Genomic DNA, 15,895 nt, shown 5'->3' with positions numbered 1-15,895 from the left:
CACGGGAATCAGTGTTAAGGTGACTGTAAGATCTTAAAAAGACAAAATAGTTAAATATAATGATCATCTTAAAGACGAACTAGTTAATCAAGTGCTGTAGTGGAGGAGTTCAGAGGTGGGTAATACACCTCACATGACAGTTCTCTGACATACATGTTATTATCCCTTATGGTACCAGCTATGTCTGCATTGGGAAATGCTGCCAAGGGAAGTGAGGGAGAACTGGGAGGTGCTGGGGGAGTTGGCAGAAAGTTCTCATGGCACTTGGAGAGTGGGAAGTCTGAGTGGGAACAGAGATCCTGAGTGGGATGGAGTGGCAAAGTCTGGAGGGGCAGGATTAGAGCTGTGCAATGGGAAGCAAATCCCAAAGGTGGCATGGAGGGGGCAGTTGAAGGAATGGATGAAACATCCTATAGACCAGAGAATGACTCAGCCTGGCTGGGGAAGCTGTCAGCCCCTGTGATTAGCTCACTACTGCACACCCAGATTGCACACCAAGTACAGACAGCTCGTATGCTGGGGAAGGGCTGTGGTGGTGCAGCAAAGACTAAATTAAAGACTTCATTGAAAAGGAGGAGGTGACCTCTGCAAACTAAGAGATTGTTCCTCAATACAGTGAAGGGCTAAGGGTGATTTATGGAGACTCCTGCTCGGGGTCAGGAGCCCTTGTTTACAGTGTATTAGCTTGAACTTGACCCAAAAACATTTCAGAAAAAAGTGACTTCTCAGTGTAAGTAGACCTCACAACTACAGAAGTTAAATGGATGAACTGGGAATGATGGTATTTATGTGTACTATCTAACTTTATGAACACCCCCCGATACCTTTGTTTTCAATTATAAGCTGTGTTGTAGTAGCCTTTCAAAAGAAAGTTTGTTAAACCTTTCCAAATGAACTTGAATAACTGTTTTTCCTGTTCTTGTGAAACAAAACTGAGGGCCTTGGAGTTCATGTGTATGCATGTCCATTGTAGGGCTCAAAAAGAGCATGAATTGCACTTCAGGGAGCCTAAGAGTGGATCTACCTATATGTAGGCAGAGAAAAGCAGAAAGTAGCCTGAAAAGTTATCACGGGGAACATAGGAGAGCAAATCGAAGGTACTGAGGCATAGAGAGAATAGCCTGGCTTGCAAATAGACGGGGAGAGTGTTTATGGTGAGGTGTAAAAGCATGTGTGTGTGTGTGGGGGGGGCACGACGACGACAGCATGGGACTATTGAAGAAAAGGCCTGGAGTTGCAGAAGGAATTTGGCTGTTGTGAAGGGGAAAAGGGGTGGGTGCTGAGGTAGTCTGGGGCTGCTCACTCGTGAGGACTGGGGTGTTCTCCCCAGAATGGGACATCAGCAGGAGAGTGAAATGATTGTGTTTCAGCACTTCTATCATGATAAGCATTGCTTGCTGTGCAGACAGAGCGAAAGCAGACCTGAAAAAAAAACAAAAACAACCCAACAACAAAACAACTGCAGTTAGGATACCTTAGAAATGTTACTGTTACTTGAAAGATAGTGAAGGGCAGCAAACAATACTTCATTTAGACTTCTGTTTCCTCTAACAAATTTGTACTATGGCATCATAGCATAGTTCCTTTGCATCTCCTTACTACGCTATATGGTCTTTTAGAGTGTCAAAGCACTTGATCTTTGAGAGTGGAGATGTAAACATACCACACTGCACACGGCACAGCCAGAAAGAGAAAGACCAGCTGGATGTTCTGACTTAGTTTTTAAGTGATCTATTCTTACTTTTGGAGGACCTCTCTATGTTCTGTTGTTCTCCTAACTCTGGCAGTGGTGTGGGCTGCAACCCTGAAAATAATCTGTAAATAGCCAGCCTAGCTCTTAGCTTTCAGAGTTTACTGAAAGTTAAGAAGAGGGAATTTATGAAGACTGCAATGAGCTTCAAAATGCCACAAAAGCTGTTAAATTTCTTTTTCAGTTTCAGAGGAAATGTTTACATGTATTTGTAAATGCTTATTGGCAACTTTTGAGTTCAAAGAGTATTTCCCTTTGTGTATGATACTTGTAGCCAACAGGTCTGTGGAGAAATCTTGATTTGAATTAGAATATCAGAATTCTACAAATTTATGCTTTTATTAGGAGACGTACCTATTTAACAGGTTAATGGAGAATCAGCATACTTTTTATTCAAAGCCCTAGACAGGAAATGTACTGCCCAATATATTAAAAATACATTGTTATAAAAGTAACTACACTATTGTATTTTAACTTACTAGTGCTAAAGTATCACGACTATCTCGGCTGCTGGTGAGGATGTAAGTGAAGGCAGTGCCACCTTGAGCCCTGGTAGCTCCTTACTCCTTCCCCACCTCGTTTCAGCTCTCATAGCCCTTGTGTGCCACCCTCTCCATTGTCAAAAGCACATATATAGGTAGCTTCACAATTGATTGAATCAAACAGTGGGCCTTTTTTTATTCCCTGTGGGGCTGTTTTTTGGCTGGACCAGTTCCCCGCTGTGCTTTCCTCTCCGTCTCTATGTCAGGTTTAGTGCTACCACAATAGAAGGGGTGACTTGAGGGGAGAAGTAAGTGGCTGGGAGAGGGCTCGTTTGCTTAAACCAGCTGTGGCAGCACTCAGAGCACATCCTGAGCTTAACTTGGTCTCTGTCTCCCCCAAGCATCCTCGTGGAAACTGAACTCTTACATTCATCTCCTATTTCCTGATAAGGAAAAAAGGCAGCCCAGCCTCTTACGTACAAATGAGACACAACTATGCTATCTGCCCTCTTTACAAGAACTGGAAACCCTCCTGTGTTCAGTTCATCCCTCAAATATGCTCTGGAGCTTTCTTAACCTTTCTTGAAACAGACTGTGTGGCATTCCACGCTACTCGGTTCGTGTAGTTGGCCTGGCCTAAGGCCAGGAACGAGCTGGGCCCCTTGTGCAGCCAACCACCAGGACTGGCTTCCACCTTCCTCTGGTCTTTGTGCCCTCCAGCGGTGGGCGCAGATGCAGCTGTGCTGCTCACATGCTTGGCAGCCGGACCCCTGCTCTCCTACTGCTCCGTGCCCCTCACCACTCACAACATGCATTTCTCTGGGTCTTGTGATAAAAGGAGCAGTCATCTACTTTCTGAACTAATACTGAAAACTCAGGACAATTCCTTAAGGAGATGCTGGCAGTATCTGTTGCATCCACATGTGCTTGCTTCTGACTTCTAAGCGATTTCTAATATAGAACAGTTAAAAATCAAATACTCTGATTTCCCTGATTCTCAGCTGGTTTGATGCTTGTCACAGACTTAAAGACCTACAGGACAAAGCATCTCTAATTTCACTTCGTAAAAATCTGTTTAAGGCTAGAAATTAGGAACATGTTTGTAAAAGCTGACTTTTCTGTAGTTCTCAGTTTTCTGTGTTCTCTTTCAACTTCCAGAAAACTCCTAAAATACTGCTGTGCAGTGTAGTCTCAAGACGTGTTACTAGGTTGAGATTTTGAAGGGGGGAGATGCCGAGGACATGTTTTATAAATTGTCTTCTGCCACTTCTACAGTCACTTCTACAATTCTGGAATTAATTCTGTTTTATTTTTTTCATGCAGAAAGACAAATCTTAATTTGGTACAGTGCCACAGACCTCATGACTCGGGAGTCAGTTCATCATGACTATAAATATTCAGCCCTGAGACAAACAGCCCATGTTCCTTGTCATGTATTTGAATGACCAGTGACAACTTTACAGAAGAAATGCTACCAGATTTTTCTTTGGGTCATTTTTGCCCACAAATGTCTTGTAGTTTTGGTTTTTTGTTCTGGTGTGGGTTTTGTTTTACGTCAACAAGGAAAACAGTGACATGCCTCATGCTTTTAGAGAAACTATTTTCAGTAATTTGTGCACAGTCCGTATACATAAGTAGTTGAAAATATGGGAACAAAATTATGAAATGAGAAACAGGCAGATAGTCCAAGGCCAGATTTTGACTAACTGGTTTTGTGTAGCTACTGTGGCACACCTCACCCCAAGAACCTAGAATTTCAGAAGTGGTCAGTATCTTTTCTCTTGCAAGAAAACAGAAAAGTTTTAATCCTTTTGCCCTCCAGCATAATAAAACCATAGTAAATCTTCCTGTAGCTACAACCACAAGAACAATGCAGCATCTAGCATTTCCTATGGGAGAAAAAAAATAATTAGCTCTTTCAGAGCTGTTCAAGAACTTCCCTCTCTGAGGAAATCCTAGTGTTGCTGTTGTTTTCACTCAAACTCAGCTGTGATTTGCATCAATTGAGATTTTGGGGTGTAGTTTTTTTTTGGTTGCAAATCAGAGATGATCTTGGTACATCTGTGGTTTTGTAGACATCCCAAGACTCCTGATAGGGAATAAGAAGACAGCTCTTGGAGGCTGTGTGCATTGTGGGACATCCAGTGGAAATCAGGACTGTCTGCAAGCCCTTGGTTTTGCAACCTGTCTGTCAGGGAAAGTGCCACCAGTGTCAGGGATTGCTACTGTCTCTGCAGCAGCAGCGTTGCCAGCATGAAAGATGTAAAAATCAGTCTTTTCCCATATCTTCTCCCCCATCTCCTTTGATGACAAAGCTGCTATTTAAAAAAAAATCATCCTTCTGGCTCTTCTATTTGCCTTGTGTTATTTTGAAATGGGAAGATGTGCTTTCTTCCTGTTTTAAAGCAGTGACTAGGGCTAAGAATTTGCCTTTTGCAATAGTTCTCACATGTTCAATTGAACCTATGCAACTCAGTAATAATCTATCCTCCCGTTTTTTAGGTAACCATCCCACTATATTGGGGATGGTCACCAGAGAGGCTTCTGCTTCTAACTCCCCAGAAAATGGATGGGAGAAATAATAAAATGTCCTTCTCTCCATGGCAAAAGCCCCAAGACCACAAAAGTTTGTGGAAATGCAGATACGCTGGCTAAAAAAAAAAAAAAAAAAAGAGTTTGCTGAATACCATAGATTACTTCTGGTTTTGGCAACAGATACACCAGATACTTCTGGTATCAGTTACAGCAGTTACAGTCTTTCCTTTTACACCAGTCATTATGAGAGCTTTTTTTCAGGATGCTAAAGACAGTGCCTATTTCCTCCCTGCCTATGGGGTTCCTCTATTGGTACCTGCTGGTAGAGCCCCAGCTGCCAAACTACTTAGGTCTGGGTTTCTAGCCATTGGTTATTTAACTACTTACACAAAGTGGAAACAATTTAAGAGATGAAATCTAGAATATCCCTCTTTCAGGACAGATACAGTAGTAGTATAGAGGAAATACAGGGTAGGATCCCTTAGAACAGATGAAGAAATTGTCCTAGTATGTCCCACAGCCCAGGAGAGAGTTTGGATCTCTGGGCTGCTCTGCTATCAAGTAGATTAATTTGTGTATACTTCCATATGCTGCCAAACATGACACTGGCACAGTCTGCATGCCTGAAGTACAAGAATGAGCCCCACCTAGTCTGCTTTCAGACAGGGCTGTGTTCCACAGATTTTAAAAGCTGTTGCTAACATGGTCAGTTCTGCCAGAGAAGACAGAGATCCTGATGATAAGTAACTTTGAAAAATAAGTTGCTTAATACACAAAAAATCTTATAGTAATTATTACAGGTCCTTCAACTTTAGTTTGCTGGGCAAAGAGTTAAACACTTCAAAGGCAGTTTTGTTTGGAGAATGTTTATTTGATCAAGTTCAGTGTGGCTTAGACCCCAAATAGAAATACTAGCTTCAAACAGAGCACTACTGTGAAAGCAGGAATAGTCTGTGGCCTTCCAGACCTCACAGGCTATGTTGGTTTGTTACCCAGAGTCAAAACAAAGATGTCCCTTAAAACACATATACATTAATTCAGTGTATTTCACACACCATAATCTTTTATTTTGGATCTGCTTTTCTCCCCAGTCATTGGGGCTGTGCCAAAGTTACTGAAATCCTGGATGAACTATAGACTGTTCAGTAAAAAGCCTGTATGGTATGACTGGGCCATCGGAGCTGTTTAGATCATTAGAGAACAGGCTTTAAATGCTACTGCTCTTGTTTACTAAGCTTGAAGTATTTAATTCTTCAGATTTTGGAACTGTGCTTATCTTTGCCTCTTGATACCCTTTACATTGCAGAAAGCAGGGTAAGGAAGAACCCAGCAGGTGCTTCTCTTAAATGGAACCTGGGAGATCTTGTTAGCTGTGGGGTGTTCTTTTTGTATTTTTTTTTTCAGCTGTCTGAATTGTAAGACTTCTAATAAATGCGCTAAGAATTAAAAAAGCATTATTAATACATGATGAGATCAATCACATAATGTAAAAGTCAAACTGATGCAGAAGCTATTAGTACAGGAACCTGGTATTATGCCAAATCTGGGGAGTTATCCTTGATCTATCTCCAGATCCTCCTTTTATTTGTAAACATCCAGCTAATCACAGACTTCCTCTTTCATGAGTGAAAGAAACTGCATCCTTTGTAGTATCTCTGAAGAGCTTTAACTTTGCAGATGTTCATGATTTGTGTGATGGGGAGGTATGAGCTCCATCTGGTGGATAACTGGAAACATGCATATTTACCTTTAAAAAGCTCAAAACGTTTCCACAGTTGAGCAGTTTACTGTGTGAAGAGTGAAGCAGATCCTCTTGCAGCTGTGCATTCCTTAAACAGCTTCTGTTTTCAGGGTAGCAAGAGGATTTTAGAGTCTGGGAGGAGGGCACAACATTTTACCTCTAGTCCAGCTTACTGTGGGCTAAAAGCTGTTACCAGTGCCAGCAATTCTTGGGTGTTCACAGTTCTGCGTGTACACCATACCACCACGGTTGGCACTGGTTTACAGTATTTTTGCAGTCTCATCGGAAAAATGTAATTTAATATTCATAGGCAGCCTACCTTCCCACATTCAGAGGTGGTCCCACACAGCGTAGTTGGTGTATTTGAGGATGGTGGTGTCAAGAAGCTCAGTCACACTGCATGAGCTATGTATGATCTGCAAATGACAGAGATCTTTGACTGTAAAATGCAGGCCGGCATCTTGATAAACAGCAGTGTTAAACACTGATGTTGCCTGGGGAAAAGTAATGTTCACATGCATACTGTAGTTAAATACCTTTTTTTTTTTTCCTCCTTTGTTAGTTTACAAACAAAAAAAAAAGGCATTTCTTGACCTTTGAGCTAGTCAGGTAAAAGCTACTTTGAGATAACAGCATCAGTCCAATGAATTCCCCTCAGAGATTTGAAGAAAGTAATAGGTAGACACATGTACTTGCTGCCAGAACCAGCAGTACTTTGAAGCTAGCAGTTTGCCCAAGACCTGCATGTTCACATCACCCTCCTGTCATGAAACAAAAGTAATTTGTCCCAGGTTGCTTTTTTGCCTACCATGAAGTACGTGACATGATACAGAGAGCAAATAAAATATACAGTCAGTTGTGGACCTAGCATATGCTGTGAGGGCCTGGACACATGTCACACAGGGTATGTTATAATGCACGCTGAAGTGTGGTGCACCACTCCCAAGGCTTTCCTCTCAAAGGTGTGCCAGCAAATTTAGCCCTGAGCTGGCCTTTAGGATGCTCTAACAGGTAAGTAATGCAGACAGCTGATAAACCTGGCTTATGTGCAGCTTTGAAGCTTTTCCTCCTCTGCAGTGTAGACACAGCTACTTGGTCCAGGCTGCCATGGTGCACACAGACACAGCAAGTGTAAATTAGCCAGAAGCAGGACAGTTGTGTATTTGTACAACATGATTTACGTATCCAGAGAGAGCAGTTGGTGCACCAACAAAAAAAAAACCCGGGGATTGTCTTTAAAAGTTACATCCACATGTTTCCAATTTCTTGACTGTTTGTGTCAGATACAGAGCTGCTCATATTTGTTATAAATTAGTTTGGTCAAAAGAGACTTATGGGAATTGTAGATGTTTATATCATTTATCTGCATTTAACAAAAAAAAAACAACCAACAAACCAAAACCCACAACCCCAAACCCAGAGGCAAATATGAAGAAGTAATAAGTATTCTAGAGTAAGGGGGGTTCTAAGCTATGACAAATCCAGGCTGAGGAGAAGTAACAGTCATGCAATGTTTTGAGCATCCACTAAGCTAAATCATAAACCACTGCTGGAAAGTAAAGAGAAGTTTTTCTTCAGTAAATCTTTAGCTGTTTTGCAAATGGAAGGCAAAGGAGAAAAGAACAAACAGAAGCTTCTGAAACAAGGTCAAAATATGTTTGAAGGTTAAATTACATTTTGTTAGGGTAGGGGTTGAAGGAAATGAACTGTATGGCTTTTAAACAGAGTTCTGATTGTGGTAGGTGCTCTGAATAGAACTTAAGGATGGGTATTTGGAGCAAAACCACACCATAGTGAGGTGGGAGGGACCACATCATGCTAGCAAATACAGTACTGGAGTGTGGGCTTCTGACTTTTAATATTTTTCTTGCATTTCTTTTCTGCATGGCAGTAGTGAAATAGGGACTTCTAAGCTTCTGAACAACTGAGAGGACCAGGTTTGGAGAAGACATGAGGAAGAACTGGTCGTCAAAAGATTTCATAAAAACTCAGAACTGCGTGTGCCAGATCTGAATTGGCACCACCTTTCCTTTTTTTGACATACTGCAGCAGTCGCAAAAGGCACCAAAACAGTCAAATTAGAACTTGCAGTAAAAGTTCTGTTGGACTCCTCTCTGTATGATAAAACTTACCTCCTTGTGACTATTATTTACACCTGTTAAAAACAGATTTGAAGACTCCTTTCATGGAGCAGCCAGCCAAAAGAGGCAGATGCCAGGTGTTAAGGGCTGCACTGAAATGAGTTTGCAGAATTTGCTATTCATGTGCTGGAGTGCTCCTTTTCTGAAATAAGGCTTCTTAGAACTTCTGTCAAAAACTGCTTAGATTTTTTTAGTTCAAACATTAGAAGTATATACTTATGTACAATGCTAAACTTGCCAAGTGTTAAAAAAGAAAAAAAAGTATGAGGTGAAAAAGAAAAATCTTAAAAGCAGAGGAAGGACAGGATGGTGAGAAAGATCCAGCTGACCTGATTCCCCTGCTGCCATGATCATCATTTGCAAGCTGAAGCGGACCTTCCATGAAGCACAGTGCTTGTATGTGGATAGTAAAGAAATGGTGCTCTGGTCTTATTACAAGAATGGTGAAATTTTTTTACCAACAAGGAGATGAGTAAATGTGAAATAATCTTCACAGGGCACAGGGTGCACCTTGTTCTAGATCTAAGCCTTGCAAAACCTGTCTTGAAGAGGAGAATCAGGCATTCATGTTCAGATTTAAACATTTTTAATGCATTTTTATGCATTTTTTATAATGTTTACAGCTAAATTAATGGGGGGGGGGGGGGGGAAGGGGGAAGCCCCAACCAAAAAAATAAGGCAGTAAATGTTTCAATTTAGGGCCAGCATGGATTTAAAAGAATATTAATTTCTTTTGTTTCCCCCAGACAGCAATGGGTCAGATTGAGACATGTAAGCAGACTAAACATGCTGATCTATATTCTGCTATAGTTACGCATCTTACTAATTCTACTCATGACTATAAAAGGATGTTTCATTGTTCAGTATAACTGTTATCTCAAGAAGTCTGTCTATAATTTTATATATAATTGGCATAATTTTCATTACTGTTGTTATGAAGTGTGTAAAATACTGTCTGTATTGCAGCTTGTATAGGGCATGTGTCTGTGCTTGCTTTACCCTTTTTGAGTTTATAAAGTTGCTATACAAATGCAAGAAAAGATGTTCAGATATTTTTGAATGTGGTTGCTTCATCTAATTACAGAGCCCTAAACATTTCAGTACATAGATGTTGAAAGTATCGGCTCTATTAACGCGTAACACCTTGAACATTAACGTAGGCATTTTAAAAGCCTTCAGTACAATACTGGAATGCTGATGCTTCTTCCCAGTGGCTGTGATGGAGCAAAGGGGAAGATGGTGACTATATGGGCAAAGCCAGATCCCACTGGGGATTCTGCAGGGAGAAGGCACAATGTAGCTGGCAACTCTGTTAGAAAATGGGGTGTCCTTGCCATAGAGAACAGGAAGGACCTTTACAGTAAGACCACCATGAAGCAGAGGAGAAAAGGGCATTATGTTTATAGCATCACCTAAAGACAGGCCTTTAACAGTATACTAAGCGTAGGACATCTAGAACAGGCTGTGACTGTTCTGTAACGTAGCAATTATTTGTAGTCTATGTTGAGTAACGCTGAAGACATTCCAGGTTAGTTTTCATCATCTTTAAAGCTTATTCTGTGCTTTGATACAGTATCTCTAATAAAATGTTCTTACAAATCTGCTTATTATTTTCATTTAATTCCATCTGATACCGGAGTTAATAACAGTCCTGACAACAAGGTGATGTTCCAGTTACCAGCTGTTTCATCTGCTCCTGCGTTTTTCCCATTCACCTGCTAAGAATGACAAGAAGGAAAACTGAGATGAGTAAAAACCAAATAATCATAGGAATGAGAAAATAAGAGAAATTTTTACTGCTGCTACAGTTCAGTTATTATAAACATTCTTTACACTAAGCATTTAAGGGAATCTGAGCAATTAATCAAATTATATTGATCTCTGAGTATGAAGTATTGGTCTTTGCCTGTGTTTACAGTACACTATTTCCCTTAAGACTTAAAATAACTGTATTTTACAGTTACTGCCAATAATTACAGTATGTTGTTTAACCCCATTCACACCAGTTCTAGACAAAATGATCTGTTTTCATTTATTCACCCCCTGGACCATGCAGAGCGTCCTTTTAGTATCTCCAAACAAGACTAAGCAGAATTCGACTTCCAAGTATACTAGAAGGTAAGATCAGAATTCAGAATAATCCTGGCAAGGTGCAAATGTGATCTGAAAACATAAGATGTTACTTAATAGGAACTAGGAACAAGTGCAAGATGGAATCATTAGCTGTGAAAGTAAAGGAACAATTGCTTAATTTCATAGAAGCATACAATGGTTTGGGTTGGAAGGGACCTTAAAGATCATCCAGTTCCAACCTGCCTGCCATGGGCAAGGACACCTTCCACCAGGTTGCTCCAAGCCCTGTCCAACCTGGCCTTGAACACTTACAGGGTTGGGGCAGCCACAGCTTCTCTGGGCAACCTCTTCCAATGTCTCACCACCCTCACAGTAAAGAAATTCCCAAGATCTCATCTAAATCTACACTTTCAATTTCCATTGAAAAGAATAAATGTGTTATTTTGCAAATCCTGCAAATTAGTCTGGAGCATCATGCTGTTGCAAATAAGGGTAGAACCTAAATGTCTAAACTGGAGTATAATCTGCCCCTTCAGAACTTCTAAGACATGAGCTAGTAACATCTCCAGTTTTGATCATGCACTTGAAGAGTAAGATACAAGTTGCATGCAGAGAATCCAGAAGAAAGCAATGAGAATGTCTAGAAGCTGAGAAAACTTTTGAGCACAGATTGAATGATTTTAGGTCATTTTACGGAAAAGATGATAAAAGGGAAACATGTTTTTTCATATATATAAAAGAATAAAATCACTTTTTCTCATGCCCACAACTGAGGAAAAAAAAAAATTACCTTAAATTGCAAGAAAGGAGATTTTAGTTAGACACAAAATGAGTCTAAATGATTTACCAAGGTCCTTTTCTGATCTGATTCTATTATTACTTGCAAACTATCTGCTTTAAAGTCCCTTTTTTATTACTGTCAGTAGAGCAGGCACTGACTGCAAGAAGAGGAGGCTGCAGTTCTAGGAAAGTAAAGAACTGCCTAAAATGCACAGCACACTAGTTCATCTGGTTAGCACTAGTGATACTAACCCCAGCTTTTAATCATGCCTCCGCAACTGTCAGAAGTCTATGTAAATGAATGTGTTTTAAAACCACTTAATTATAAAATAATTTTTCTTGAAACATCAAGCATTAGTTTAATCAGTGCTGACAACTTCCATGATTTTATTGAGTCTAATCAACCTGAAGCAGCTTAGTTTTTGTTGTGAGATAGTGTAATCAGCTATTTTAATTTTTTTTTTTTAAATTAGCTCTGCAGATTACATGGAAAATCCAAAAAGTGTAATCTGACCATATGCTAAAAACTAAAAAGCCAGAAGGTAAATAAAGCCATGTGTGTTTTTTAAGCTTGTAATTTTAAACTAGGTTTATAATTTTAGGAGATCTGACTAATGATTTTTGAACTTCTGGTTTGGCAATACCAAATTACCCTACCCTATATTCTGCTGTTCTGAGTATGTCCATATTAGTGATCATGCAGTTGTGTAATCTGCCAAAAACATACTGATTATCAGAACTTTGTTATTCACAAACACAAAGGAACACTTATTTAAGAAAAATCATGTATTGTGGCTGCCTTTCAAATTAACAAGGAGCATCTCTGTGCAAAAAGTGGAAGTATGTAAAAAAAAAAGTAACATAAAAAAGTTACATAGTTCCCTCCCACATACATGATGATTTTTAATACAGCAGCACCTTGTCAGATATCCTGATAGTTCTTGTCTGAGTTCCAGTTACTAGACATATATTCAAAAATATAAATTTGGGAAGATGTGAGATGAAGAATTTCAGTGATGAAAAGGTATTACGGCAAAGTATTCTTCATTCTAGCACAGCTGTTACTTAGACTTTTCTGAACTGATTGCTGTATTATAAAATAATTCATTTATCCTCACCAATACAATCTGATTTATGCAATATTCTGGATAGATTTACTAGGGAAATGGATATGAGGCAAATGGATACAAGGGAAATGGATACCAGAATTTAAGGTCTAAGGGCTTCTGATTTTCAAACCTGAACAGATCATTGCATTTTAACTTTTTAACATTTTAATGATTCAAGTGGCTGATGTCTGACTGAACTATAACTTGTATTCACTCCTATTTTTAGACTACACTGCCTTAGGAAATACCAAGATAAAGGGCTGAATTCTTAGCTCTGTGCCAGATACTGAGCTCTTGCTTCATTGAAGAATCTAAATACCACCTTCATTTCTGGCTGGGTGGTGTAACAGCAAAGATCCTACAGCACATTACATAATGCTGCCAAACAGGACTCATGGGTGTATTATTGATCCTAAACACAAATAAATGGATTAGGAAGAGGCCTCCTACTTCCAGAGGTGCTAACTTGCTGTTCTGAAAGTTACTAGGAAAATATGGCTTACACATTCAGGATGGGAGAATAACAGCAAATGTTTTGTTAAAGGGAAAATCAGACTTGTGCTGAAGTCCTCAGCATAAGCTCACACTTTAATTTCTGAACCAGTCTGTTTAGCTCACCTATAACATGACTGACTGCATGTGAAGCAACATAAACCATGTGGCTCTTCCCATATGAGAGTATGACAGCATAGATGAGCTGGTCCACAAATTCTTCAAGAAGTCTTGGAGAACTGCTGACAAAAAGCAGGCTTGTAATAGCTCTGCTGAGAAAAGGGAGTAAGTTTAATGATGTTTTGGAGGTTGCTCCCTCTAGTTAGACAGGACTTTCTCTAAGGACATTGTTAAGAGATGAGAGGTGATGGCAAGAACATCACATGAACTTCTGATTAGGAACAACAGCTTAAAGAGCAGCTCAGAACTGTACATATCATTCTATGAGAACAAAACAGTACCTATGTGCTCAATTGGAAAAGAAGTATTTCTGCCACAAGCTAAATGAAGTATTTGGTAGCCTCAGTCTACAGACGTTTTGATTTTTCCTGAGACTGACGAGTGTGTCACTTACACCGTAAGAATTAAAATTCCTCCAAAATCCTTCCCCCAAATTTACTATAGCAGAACAACCATTCAAATGATGAAATAAATAGGACTGAGGGAGTACTATCAGGATAAGCAGTAACCCAGTCAATGCAAACAGCTCTTTAACAGGTTATCAGCACATCTGGGATATCAGCACATCTGGGTATCAGCACAACCATATCAGGGACATACTAGTTACTGGGCCAAGGAAACCCCGAATAAGTTTTGTCTGGAGCTGTTGTATGTATTTTGTGCCTGAGCTGATAAAACATATATTAAAAAGCTTTAGGCCAAAATTAATGAAATGTCACTTCTAAATCTGATAAAAACCTGACTGATGACAGCTACACTTAAAAGGGGTATCAAATTAATTTTGCTGCAAAGACTGGTTATTGTGTTAATCGGTGTTGTATTATTTCTTAGCTCTCTGCATCTCTCTTTCTGTACATGAGGCAGGAATCCTCTTTTTACTCAGAAATAACATGATCTGAGTTTGTACTGCAGCTATCAAAACGGGGTTCTTGTGCATTACTAGTGCTCCCAAGGGACGATCCTCACGAGAACACAAATAATAAATAATACCAACTTTTCAGCTGAAACGGAATTTATCAATCACCTCTCTGTATTGCTCTGGAATTTCTCCTCTCTCCATACGATACAATCAACTGAATGAAGTAGCAGTGAATTACAGGAAGAAGATAGCTTGGTGATGAATCAGTCACTGGTCTAACTACAAGAGAAATCGATACCCTTCCCATCAAAGAAATATGCACACGGTATATATGGAGCAGCTCCTGTTGGAGGCAGGGAGAGCCGACTGTTTCCATTTTCCACTGACTTACTCGGATTTCCCCGAGGTCAGAACCTCTGTGAAAAAAGACCAGGATATGTGGGAGAATAATAAGTTACTTAAGCATGTACAGTATTTACTGTCAGAAATGGAAGCTCTTCCATCTCAAAGCTACATACCACAGAAAAGAGGTGGAATCTTCATGTCTTGCAAAAAGGTTTTGAAAACCACACTAATTGCAGCAAGGATGTTTTTGATCGGGAGTTGGAGTATCTATAGTAACTGCGTGAAAACAAACCAGGCTGGGAAAAGGTGTAACGTATTTTCTATGAGGGCTGCTACTGCGTAACGCTGAAGGCTGGGGACAAAATTAGTGATGATTTAAGCGTCCGGCGTATTTAATACTTCTCTCACGTAACACGTGAAGTCTGTGGGTGGCAGACTTTTAGCCGCACTTTTAAAGTAGCTATCGTAAAGGAGCTACTCACTAAGCCTCGGAGAAAAAAAGAACTCGGTGTGGTATTTTGCTCTCCTTACTGGAATATTTTGAAGCGTTTGTCTCAAAGTAAGGAAGAGTTATTTGGAGGAAGCACAGCAGCGCATTTTCATGTGTAATAGATTTCCATCAAAGCACTTTCCCAGCTCCGAGTTAATAGCTTCATAGCTTTTGCTAAATGTAGGCGTGACGACATTCTGCATTAGCACAACAGAAAAAAATTTGGAGACGTTTCAAGAATGGTCACCACGCAGGAACACGCAGCAACAGAGCTTCCCAAGCCCCTAACTCCTTCTTTCCATGTTTGCCTCCTGGTACCGGGACAGGCTACCCGCCGCCTCGGCAGCACCCACAAGCCGTGACTGACCACCGACTGCGCCGCTCAGGGCGAGGAGAGAGCCCGCCCGGGCGGGTATGTGCGCGGAGGGCTGTCAGCCAGCCAACTGCTGCCGAAATAAGGCTAAAAACTGCTTCAGCCTTCGCTCGCTGCGGGACCTTCCCTCTGCCATAGCTGGAGGGCGACAAGCTACCGGCACTGCGGAGGTCTCCTCAGGCTGGCGGCGCCTCAGCCCCGGCTCCACCGGGGTCGCGGCGACAGGGCGGACACGGCTCGGCTGCCGTTTGGCACTGACAAGCCGCGGGTTCAGGGGGGACTGGAGGGGGTGTGTGTGGAGAGAGCTGAATTTCTGCCTCCCCGCGACCAAATAAGGGTAAATTCCCCATCGGCTGGCGGCCGGCTGCGAGATGACCGCAGCGCTGAAGAACACCCCGAGGGGCGGCTACGCTCCTCCCTCCCGCCACTGCCCTCAGCGCGATGAACAGGCGAGTCGCATAGTGACCAGCCGGCCTGCCCCTCCGGGTCGCGGCGGCCCGATCCCCATTGGATAGCGCTGATGTCAGTCACCGGCCCTGCTTCGA

General features: G+C 41.0%; 1 protein-coding gene and 1 long non-coding RNA gene across 6 annotated transcripts in view; one reads left to right on the top strand and one right to left on the bottom strand.

Annotated features, from left to right (window-relative positions):
- The window catches only part of ZBTB1 (zinc finger and BTB domain containing 1), a 24,917-nt gene extending 14,669 nt beyond the window's left edge, over positions 1-10,248 (top strand). For both annotated transcript variants that reach the window (XM_062630713.1, XM_062630712.1), the window contains exon 3: positions 8,400-10,248. In XM_062630713.1, coding sequence (XP_062486697.1) covers positions 8,400-8,410 — 11 coding nt within the window. In that variant the 3' untranslated portion in view covers positions 8,411-10,248. The remainder of the gene's footprint in view (positions 1-8,399) is intronic.
- LOC134169838 (uncharacterized) lies at positions 5,618-15,895 on the bottom strand. Of its 4 annotated transcripts, none has more exons than XR_009967021.1 (3): positions 14,966-15,895; positions 6,828-10,367; positions 5,618-6,203 (listed from the first exon to the last, which is right to left on the bottom strand). It is a non-coding gene; the product is annotated as an uncharacterized LOC134169838 (long non-coding RNA). The 4 variants fall into 4 exon arrangements; XR_009967022.1 differs by having other exon boundaries at positions 6,828-10,364; XR_009967023.1 differs by having other exon boundaries at positions 6,828-10,364; positions 14,970-15,895.

Source organism: Pezoporus occidentalis, unplaced genomic scaffold (assembly GCF_034315485.1).
Source record: "Pezoporus occidentalis ecotype Australia unplaced genomic scaffold, CSIRO_AGI_Poc_V1 ctg36, whole genome shotgun sequence".
Taxonomy (NCBI): domain Eukaryota; kingdom Metazoa; phylum Chordata; class Aves; order Psittaciformes; family Psittacidae; genus Pezoporus; species Pezoporus occidentalis.
This window is presented reverse-complemented; position numbering and strand designations above follow the sequence as displayed.